This window comes from Mandrillus leucophaeus, unplaced genomic scaffold (genome assembly GCF_000951045.1).
Source record: "Mandrillus leucophaeus isolate KB7577 unplaced genomic scaffold, Mleu.le_1.0 Scaffold779, whole genome shotgun sequence".
In the NCBI taxonomy this organism is placed as follows: domain Eukaryota; kingdom Metazoa; phylum Chordata; class Mammalia; order Primates; family Cercopithecidae; genus Mandrillus; species Mandrillus leucophaeus.
In genome coordinates, this window is record NW_012108463.1 from 246,477 (window position 1) to 257,321 (window position 10,845).

The window sequence follows — 10,845 nt, forward strand, 5'->3', positions numbered from 1 at the left end:
CCCGGCCACCCCTTCCGGCCCGTTGCCCCGGCCCGGCCACCCCTTCCAGCCCGTTCTCCCGCAACTTTTTAGGCTGGCGTGGGGCGGCCTTGGCTGCAGCATGCGTTAACAGGTTGAGGGGAATTTTTTCCAGAAAAGCTGGCAAAGTTCCTTCCCTCTAATGTAGGGTTGCCGAATAAAATACAGGACACCCAGTTAAATTTGAATTACAGATAAATTTTTGAGTATAAGTCTGTCCCATGCAATACTTATACTGAATTGTTTAAAATGTCATTTATCTGAATTTGGATTTAACAGGACCTACTGTATTTTGTTACATCCAGCAGCACTACCCCAACGTGACTTTTGTCTAAAATGGCTTTTCTGCTTCTTAAACCACTTGGCTTATTTCCTATGCATGGGCTCTTTACGGGCATAGGTGAGACCTGTAAGAGTCCCAGCTACCTCGTGAATCAAGTCTTCCGGGTGAATGTTAAAAGCCAGTGTTGGGTTTACTCTTTCTACCCCATGAGCTCCCTGCTGGGCATAGGCTGGCAGCACCCAGCAGTTCTGGAGTCAGACTTTCCAGTGGACGATGGCCGTGTCTCACCTGCTCCCCCACAGAACTGGATTTTAGGAGGCTTCTCAGTGGGAAACTTTATCAGGGAAGGCTGTAGCATCCTCTCTCTTTGGTGTCGCAGTTGCCATCAGGGCACTTGTCCCAGGAGGATGGATTTAGCTGGATTCGTGGTATTGGTTAATACTGGGTTTTGTCGGGAGCCCCGGTCAACAGCTCATGGCTCTCTGCCCCTGTAGATTGCGTTGGCTCCTTATCAGCACTTGGAAGAAGACATGAAGAGTCTGAAGCAGGTATTAGAGATGAAGAATCAGCAAATACATGAGCAGGAAAAGAAGATTCTCGAGCTGGAAAAGCTGGTGAGTTGGTCCGTTTGCTCGCGAGAGTAACTAACCTCCATGACATTCCTGCTGTCATCACGGAGGTCATTGTTGACACTGAGGTGTTCAGCCAGGTGTGTCTGTTACCTGCCCATTGCTTACACCTATGCAGAAAATCCCACCGCGGGCCTTTCCCAGGAAGCCAGGAGCTCTCATAAGGAATCTTGGAGGTGGCCTTATCTTGTCCAACTCTGGAGCCTTTCTGATGGGTGGCCTCCTTCTGCTTTGCGCTGGTTTTCCCACAGTCCTGCTGTCTCCTGGCCCTCTCTTGGGGATGTGTAGTGACCCAGCACAATGCAGCATCCCCAGTGCCCAGGCACTGCACGGAGCACTTTCCCCGAGCCTGCTCCTAACTCCTACAGCTGCCTGTGGAGGAGCTGCCGCCCCCAGCCGCTTTACAGATGCGGAGATGGAGCTAGGAGTCCTGGCCCAGTGCTTCGGGTCCTCACAAGGCAGAAGGGGCCAGGGATCTCCCTGGGGCCCTTTTTATAAGGGTATTAATCCCATTCACAGGGGCTCACCCTCAGGACCTAATCCCCTCCCCAAAGCTCCGCCTCCTAATACCATCACTTTGGGGTTAGGTTTCAGCATAGGAATTTTCGGGGACACAAACATTCAGTCCAGAACAGAGTCCTTGCTCTCACCCACACTCGTCCACCTCAGCCCACCAGCCTGGCTCCTGCAGAGCTAGTAAAGGGGAGCACAGAACACCCAGGATTTCACACAAGCCCCCAGCCAGGGCTAGAGTCCCAGAAAGGTGTGCAAAGGGAGTGGAGGAGAAGCCTCCTTCCAAGGGCAGCCCATCTTGATCTGGAAGTTGGCCCCAGGATCTCAGATTCTTATTTTTTCCCTTTATTATTGTTACTTTAAAAATAAACTTCTGATACTATCAAAAGGAAATATGTGGGCCGGGCGCGGTGGCTCAAGCCTGTAATCCCAGCACTTTGGGAGGCCGAGACGGGCGGATCACGAGGTCAGGAGATCGAGACCATCCTCTACTAAAAAAATACAAAAAACTAGCCGGGCGAGATGGCGAGCGCCTGTAGTCCCAGCTACTCGGGAGGCTGAGGCAGGAGAATGGTGTAAACCCAGGAGGCGGAGCTTGCAGTGAGCTGAGATCCGGCCACTGCACTCCAGCCTGGGCGACAGAGCAAGACTCAGTCTCAAAAAAAAAAAAAAAAAAAAAAAAAGGAAATATGTGTACTGTGGAAAATTATGAAATAAGATAAACAGAAAATAAGCAGATTATAGCATCATATTCCTACCAATGCTTATACTTTCCAGAACTTTTTCTCTGTAAGGCAGTGTCTGCACACACACACGTGTGCGCACACACACGTACTGTACCATGTGTTTTATACCCTTAGCTTGCCATGTCAGGCAGAAACTGATCATAACATCGAATTTTTAAAGCTCCCCATTTGTGAAATGTCCCTTGCATCTGTACAACCAAACCAGGGGCTGATCTAGGGCCACCCATTACATTTGGTGGCCATGTTGCCTCTCTCTCTGGAAGCATCCCTTTTTGCAAACATCTCTTGCTGCACGAGTGCTTCTCAGTTAATGGGGGCAGACCAGGTGATGCTGGATTGTCGCCAAGATTCTGGGCGATGCTGACCACTCTGCACCCTCCAGCAGCTCAGGACTTCCCAGCTCAGGCCAGGCCTAGGGCTGGCAGGGAGCTACAGGACAGCGCCTGCCTCAGCCGAACCCTGCCTTGCAGCCTTGCCAGTGTGGGGACCAGCTGCTCTGAGAGCAGCCACCCTTCCTCCCGCTCCTGGCTTGGCCACTTGCATTGGGTCACCAGCAAACCTCTGGGTTTACTTGGCTGATTTTAGCCCTGCTTGAGGCTTTCTGCCTGCCCGTATGGCTTCTCATCCCAGAAACATTTCCAGGCAAAAAGGAACCTACTTGATCACTTCATCTCCTGGGAGCAAAAGTGAGGGCTGGGTGAGGGGCCTTGCGAAAGAGGGGGCCAGAGGCCAGTCGTGGGGCCAGGATTCCGAAGTCCTGTTCATGGACTAGGGACCGTTTTCTTTACAGATTAACTACATTAACAGTGAACGTGTCACATTCTTTTCGGAAAAGAATTTATTTCTAAAGTGGTCTTAGAATCGAACTGTACTTCAGCCAGGTCTCAGGCCCTCGAGGACATGCTAACAGAGGAAAAGCATCCATTACTGGGGAGTAACAGCCATGGCATGATGGGATTTGGGGAATGTACCCAGCTGCTCTCCGGCTTTGCATTGCTGGCTGCCCGTAGCCTCTAAAGGAAAAAGCGTGCTTACGTTCTTTAGATGCCTGCCTCCGTTGATTCAGGATGGCGTGTCGTGCACGGACGGCTGGCCAGGGATGCTGCCACGGTGTGGTTGACACTTTGGGAAGAACCATGAGCCCCAATAGTCAAACGAGGTCCTAGTGGTATTCATGGTTCCTCTCTGACAATGGCAAGGGCCTGGGGACACTCACTATAAGAAATACATTTTACATCAGAAACACACACACACTCACACATAATATATATAAAATAAAAATACCTGAAATTTGCTACATACGGTGCACATGGGCGTTTTCTATGCTGTTTCGTTTAAAGAAGAAATGCTAGTCACATTCCTCTGACCTGATTTTACAACCCACTAATACATTGCAAACTGGTATTTGCAAAATGCTGTTCTTGATAATCCTCCAATGCCCAGAGCTGAGGGCACCGGTTTACTTCCCATTCGATGGCCTTGCTAGAACCTCTTAAACACTGTTTCCTTTATAGGCAGAAAAGAACATTATCCTAGAAGAAAAGATCCAGGTTCTCCAACAGCAGAACGAAGACCTCAGAGCAAGGATTGACCAAAACACAGTTGTCACCAGGTAGGTGGGCTGGGTGTCACCTAGAAAGTGGCTTTCCTCTTGAGCTTCTTTTTGTTGCAGCACCCAGTTTCCCTCACTCTGGGCTGTGAGTCTTTCTCCGCAGTTTCTTGCTGTTTTCCCCCAAGACCTGAAGAACAAGAGCGTGCCCCTGTGGCCATCTTGCCTATTCCTGGCCACGTATCAATGGGCCCCACCTTGGGAGACATGAGTGAATCAGCAAAAGTGTGCGGCAGGGTCCTCCTGCAGCACTGGGAGGGGAAGGGGTTTATTAATGGAAGAGATTAGGAGAGGAGGGCCAGCTGGGTGTTCCCAGGCCAAAAAGAGAGTCACCATTGGTTGATACCGCAACTTCCAGAAATTCACAATTTCCATCCAGGTCTTGCCTGTCCCTGTGGGGCCTCGCTCTGAGGTGCCCCAGCTTTCAAGAAAGGGTGTTCAGGCTCCTCCCTCACACAGCGCAGTGTGCGGATAAAGCAGGGTTTGGCTTCCTCAGCTGCTCTTCCAAGCGGGCTCAGCCATATCAGTAAGACCCAGGCCCGAACCCTTGCCCACTCAACTAGGCTCCTCAGCATTCACCTGTGGTGTGTTACCCTTGCACACGTAACTCGTGCATATGCACACACTCACATGCACTCACACAGGCACTGCATGCTCGCTCACACACTTGCATACTCCCACTCATGCACACTCTCATACACTTATGCACACACTCATACAATCCTCACACCTATTCATATGCCCTCATATTTGCACACTTGTGCACGCTTATCCTCACATGTACATGCTTATTCTCACATGTACATTCTCACACATACATATGCTCTTACACACATGCACGAACGGACACACAGCCATTGCCCCCATAACTAAGCCCCTAGTGCGGGCATTTTGTTCTCAGCTCAGAGGCACATAGGAAAGTCTGTGCTGGGGGCAGCAGTCTCCCTTTGCTCCGGAAGCTGCCAAGGTGCCCTGTCAGCAGAGCAAGTGCAGACTTTATCCAACAGAGCTGATTCTTCTGGACCTCGGTCTGTCCAGCTTTAAAATGCATATGTACTTGTTCCTGTCAGTTCCTCAAAGGTGCTGTCATTCTTCAAAAATGCAACAAAGCAAGCAACTTAGATTCATTTTTTCACCCACCAGTCTTTATCAGCAAATATTAACTGAGCATCTGTTATGTGCCTGGCACCAGCTGGACGCTGGGGGCTCAGCATGCAGACAGAGCCTTGGCCTCTGTCCTCCGGAGCTCCCAGTCTAGCAGGCGGACACAGACCCCTAGCGCAGCATGTCCATCAGGGGAGGATGCTGCTGTCGTGTAGGCACAAGCCTAGGGCAGGGAGGCCAGGAGAAGGCCCCCCCAGCTTCCCGGCAGGCTCAGGAAGGCCTGCGGCTCGTCGCTGCTCTTGTGCTGTTGTCATTGTCAATTGCCAGCTCCACGGCTGTCTCTCCTTTCGGAGCCTCCTGGCAGCACACCCACTCCAGCTCTCCACTTCCCTCCTTTCAGTCGCTGGCCTTTGCTCTGTCCAGTGGACAGCCAGTGCCCCCGCTGACCAGGCAGAGGGCCTGTGAGATGATGGCTGTTGGCCAGAGAGGCTCTGGGAACAGATGTGTCATTGGGCTAAATGGAAATCATGATTCCACCAAAGTTCTCGGTCACTGGGTCGCCCTGGTCCCTGTTCTCCCTGAGGGCATCATGGCCTCCTCCCTTTGTCCTGCACCCATTGTCGTGACCTCAGGTTCGGTGTCCACTAGCATGATTGCTACTTGTTTTGTCATTGTGCCCATGCAGACAACTGTCCGAGGAAAACGCTAACCTCCAGGAGTATGTTGAGAAGGAAACCCAGGAGAAGAAGAGATTGAGCCGAACCAACGAAGAGCTGCTTTGGAAGCTCCAAACTGGGGACCCAACCAGCCCGATTAAACTCTCGCCCACATCTCCCGTTTACCGCGGCTCCTCCTCGGGGCCCTCCTCTCCGGCCAGAGTCAGCACGACACCCAGATGACGCCACTGCGCGGCCTGCGGGAGCTCCGGCTTCTCGTCCTCCAGTCTCCACCCCGAGGGCGCACCGAGCCGGTGCCGCCGGAGCTGGCCCTGTGCGCATGCTCAGTAGCTGCGAATGCATCCTAGGCGCGTCCTCCTCTGATCCCCGTGTAAGACTGCCCTGGTGTCGGCACTTAGGAACGTGTAAATGGTAAAGTCTGATGTGCAAACGTTTTACCATAGTTAGAGCCAAAAGAAAGACACTTGCAATTGTTCTTGAGCAATGAACTTTCACTGCAGAATTTCAGGTTAGTTACAAAAAGCTCAGTTTTCAATATACATTGAATAATCATTGTGTACTGCACCGATATGTGTGTATATTTAGATATACGTATATACACATGCTGCGGTTCTCAATTTCATTTTTTATAATATGAAGTGCTGACATATTTTAGTGAAGGTCAGCAGTTTTCTAACTTGTGCCTAAGAATTATTGGGAAATGAAAATGCATTTCTATCTAGCTTCCCAGGAATATTTCTACCCAAAATAGAAAAAGGAAAAAAAAATAAAAAAGATACAGAGAAGAAGCGCCTTTCAACTCACCACCAAGTGGTACTCTCTTTAACACGAACACCAGCTATTTGTGAACGGTAACTGCCTTTGGAACAATCAGCTTCTTAGTCAACATGACGTGAGATCACTATTACTCCATTCGCAAGTTTTCATTATCGAGACTCCTGTCATGAGCGGCTGAGGGACAGCAGTGGGAAACCCGAAGGGGGTTTAACAGTTCTTCAGATGTTTCTCATGACAGTGACTCATCTCTAACAGTCTTGTAAACACAGTTTTGCTTTTTTCCTAAATGGCATCTCAGACTCGGTCATTAAGCTATTGTTGCACCCTCCGGAAAACAGGTTGCACCCTCCGGAAAACCTTTGAGTGAGAGTGAGGATGACCCTGGAGATGACCGCGCCCATTCGCGCTCCATCCTCATGAAGGAACTTGCTGCTAGGGTCTGTATTTTGACCAGGCACAGAGGGGGACAGCACTCCAGCTTTCCATGTGGTTCACTCTGACGCGATGCCGTAAATGATCAACTCGTTGAAATAGGACCCTCAGGCCCCCATTTCATAGCAGCCCCCACTTCAGTTTGGTTCTACAACTCAGCCCCTTCACTGCACACTGAGATGGCTCAGGGGTTCTGGCAGGGGCTTCCAGAAAAAAACACCGTTTCTGTCCCCGGGGGACCAGTTCTGAGCTGTGCTAGATCCTCACACGACCACCCAGAAACCCACTTCCACCTCCTGCTGGATGATCAGGCAACGCTGCTGCTGACCGTGCGCCCATCTTAGACCCAGAAGGTTCTCCCAAACAGAGGAGCCCAGTGAAACAGCCAGCCAGGGGCCACCAGCTCCTGGACTGGCATCTGTCTCTAAAATGGTAGAATTAGGATATGAACAGTACTCATGTAGTGGTGTGGAAGATTAGGAGCATGATACACAAAAGGAAGAAGTAGTTTTAACATATATGGTGATGATGATGATGCGCTTGTTTCCTGTATGCGACAAAGACCCTGCACTTTCTCCCTGAGGCCCCCCAAAATTGTCCTGAGCACAGGCCTATCTTTGAGTGTGCCCAAGACGAGAAGAACCATGAGGGGATCCTGCAGGGGCCGGAGCCATGGAGCAGGGAAGAAACAGCCAGCGGACGGAGTCGGCTTGCCCAGGGCGCGCCTACTCGGCACACGTGTGGCCAACATGAAGGCAGACATGGTCCCTGGCCCTAGCCTGAGTCCAAGCTGGGCTTCCGGGCCTCGGGTACATCTCCAGCAAACCTCCAAGGGTCTTGCTCCTTCTGGGGACATACACAGTAAATCCACATGGAAGTGCCACCATTTCTCTTTGCTTTAGTGGCTCTGCATGATACTGTGATACTGAGTTGGGCATTCCATTAGAGTAGATCATGCCACATTGACTAAGTACACAATCATTTATTCTTGTAGCAGGCACAACCTGCAAACACACATTCGGTTCAGCTTAGCTGCCCGAATTAGGAACCGCTTACATAGCCGCACCTGCTAAACGCAGTTACACAGCAATACCGACTTCCGTGTGATGCTAGAACGTGGTACAGTGTGTTAGGCTGCTGTGGTCAGAGTTGTAGCATTGTTAGCACTAAGTAATTCCTCATTAGGTGGACTTTGGTGAGAGCTTTACCCTAACCCACCCTGACCTTGGGTACTTGAGCTAATTTCCACATGGCCCTGGCTTCGTGTTTTTTTTTTTTTTGGCTTTTTCTTTTGTTACGGACACCCATGGTGTATGGCTCCTCATCTGAGCCATCACTGCCCCAGAAACACATGGGGCAGCAGCTGCTGTGCCTCCTCCTCGATTCTTCCACCCCCCACACCATCAGAATTCAGATTTCTCTCCACGTGGTGTCTGCCTCTGTCCCCTTCCAGGCTGGAGCGACATTTCCATGTTCAGATGCTGCAGCCTCTGCACCTGCCTCAGACCGACCCACCAGATACCACCTGTCTTTTTGTGGCATTTGGGGGATGCATGGGCGGCCTGCCCCCCACCCCCGCCCCTGCCCGTCACATGCTGGGACAAGGTTCTAGCTGGATGTTAGAACGGATGGGGGTGGGGACAGACCTGGCAGTGATTGGTTGAATGAATGGGGTCACAACATCCCTTTTCCTGCCCCTACAGTTTCTGTTGCATATTTGTGTTTAACTCTAAAGCCTATTAAAATAAACTTGAGGGACTTTCTGCGATACCTACTTGATTTAACTGGAGTCCTGTCCCTCTCAGGCTGGGGATTCCAGGCAGGGAGGCAAGGTGGGGGGTGGCATTTGCAGGCTGGACCCCTTTTCTGTGTGTACCGGGATTGGGTGATCGTCCATGCGAGAAGTCTAGAGACCCCCTCTCCCCTGACTCAGCAGGTCCCAGGTCCCTGCGCCCACCCTTCCAGCCTGGGGGCTTGAGCAGCCCCTCCCCTGGACGTGGGAGCACAGTGCCTCTGCTCTGCAAGGCTGGGGTGTGCTGGAGTTGGCTGGAAAGAGAACACAAAAGGTCATTCATTCATTTCGACCTCAAAGTGCTTGCTCCCCCCATCCCGATGGCCTTCAGTTTGGGCTGCAGCCGGTTTAGCCAGCTGGACCTCAGAGTGTCCCACAGGTGCCTGGCACTGGTCACAAGGGAGAGAGCTGGGCTCGCAGGTTCCCTGTGGTGGTTTTGCAGGGTGTGGGAGTGGCAGCTATTTTAGGGAGATCAGCGAGTCCCTCCTGAACAAGTACTGAATGACAGACCCTTTGTAGAGGACACACAATTCACTTCGGGACCTCACAGGGAACATCCCAGGGCCACCTCTGGGTCATCCAGGCCTCCCAGGGTATCGATGGCAATCTAGTTATTAATAATCTACCCGGCCACGTGTCCTAACCCGTTTGTTTCTTCTGGGGCGTCTTGAGCACCCTTCACTTTCCTAATGACCCCCTCCCCTTGTCCTTACCCACCTTATGCGGTAAACAAGGCAGATGGCAGCACCTCCACATAGCAAAGGAGCAAATGGGTGCCAGCCACCCACATGAGCAGGAGGTGAGATGAGAGCCAGCTTTCCACTGTCCGTGGAGAATGGTGGCCCCTTCCATGGCCAATTTGCAGTAGGCAGAGGAGACTCTGGAAGTCAACTCACTCACTGACCTCCTCTGCGCCAAGGAGCCTTGAGAGCTTGGCTCTCCCTGCGTGGGAGACTTGTATCCCCCTAGCAAGAAAAGAGTTATGGAGTTAAGCACAGGTGGAAACCAAATGGTTGGACAGCTTTCCACCTGTGACTGGAGTTGAAGGATGGTCTCAAAGCCATTGCTGCACCAGTGTGTACGCTTCGGGCAATGACCGGGATTGCACCGTCACCTCATCCATGACCACCAAGCAGTGAGGATCCTGCCCACGTGAGTCTGTCAAATGCTTAAATACATACACCCCCCCCCCCAAAATCCCGAAGGCTGGTAAGTCATTCTGGTGGTTAAGACAGAGCATGTTAATTCACTTAAATTAAATTTGCTAAATACGTTTTTGTGAGCCAGTCTGCATCTCTCAAACTTCTTGCCCCAAACCTCATAAAATAAAACCAAGACAGACGTCTGGTGTTTCTGACGGCCAGGTGTGGGTCACTCACTGCAGCGTGATGCAGGCCAATCTTCCTCGCTCACTACGTCGGGAAGTTTTTTTCCAGGGCCAGAGCCAGGCAGGGTCGGGATGCCCTGCAGCTCTGAGCTCAGGTGGCCCTGCCCCTTGAGTGTGTACAGACCTCCTGGGTGCCCATGCCTTCTCCGTCTAAGGCACTCACACCACAGACACGAAGAGAGTCCCTGCCACGCAGCTGCTGGCTCTGCATAGTGGCTTCTCACATGACTGCACCACCAAATTCACACAACAGGCACTGGGCTTCGTCCCTCCTCCTGCACTGTGGGAACAGCGGTTCTGAATCGGTTGGCACTCAGGTGCATTGTTTTAAGGAGTAGAATTTAAAAGCATCCATGGCAAAGTCCCACACAGCACAGCTTTTTCTTCCCCACTGTCCCAAATCCACTGGGATTAAGTGCTTGGCCACACCAAGAGCCAAAACGCTGTTCTCATCTGCAAACATATTGCCTGTTTCATTCCTGAAGACTTCTCGCATTGCGTTTTCTAAATGGCTGTGTTTATGGCTGAGTGGACAGGCTTCATTTGGTAACATTGGTGTTCCCTTTGAACAGGGCTTGATGGGATTCATTACCTGTAGTTGGTTTCAGCCCTCCCCGCTGCAGCCTCAGACCCTGCCCAGGTCTGTGTGGTGTAAGGGCTGGGCTGAAAGCTGGGTTGGAAGCCAGGCTAGCACCCCAGGCCATGGCTCCACAGGCTTCCATGTTGCTGCGAATGCTGTTTGGGAGCAGCTTTTGAATGACCAGAGGTGCTTCATAACCAAACTGTGCAAGGAAAAACTTTCTCCAGGTGGTGCCCCTCAAGCCTCCAGCCTGGCATCGCCCCACGGCGCCTTGAGGAGCCACCGGTCAGGGTTTTCG

The 10,845-nt window shown here is 51.6% G+C and overlaps 1 protein-coding gene across 2 annotated transcripts in view; it reads left to right on the top strand.

Annotated features, from left to right (window-relative positions):
* Positions 1 to 8,556, top strand: part of LOC105529665 (microtubule-associated tumor suppressor candidate 2-like) — a 209,059-nt gene extending 200,503 nt beyond the window's left edge. Inside the window, exons 9-11 of one of the 2 annotated variants that reach the window (XM_011966848.1) lie at positions 796 to 915; positions 3,704 to 3,801; positions 5,588 to 6,138. In XM_011966848.1, coding sequence (XP_011822238.1) covers positions 796 to 915; positions 3,704 to 3,801; positions 5,588 to 5,801 — 432 coding nt within the window. In that variant the 3' untranslated portion in view covers positions 5,802 to 6,138. Of the gene's footprint in view, positions 1 to 795; positions 916 to 3,703; positions 3,802 to 5,587 lie in introns of both variants that reach the window. The other variant, XM_011966847.1, reaches the window with a different exon arrangement.
* Positions 8,557 to 10,845: the final 2,289 nt, after the last annotated feature.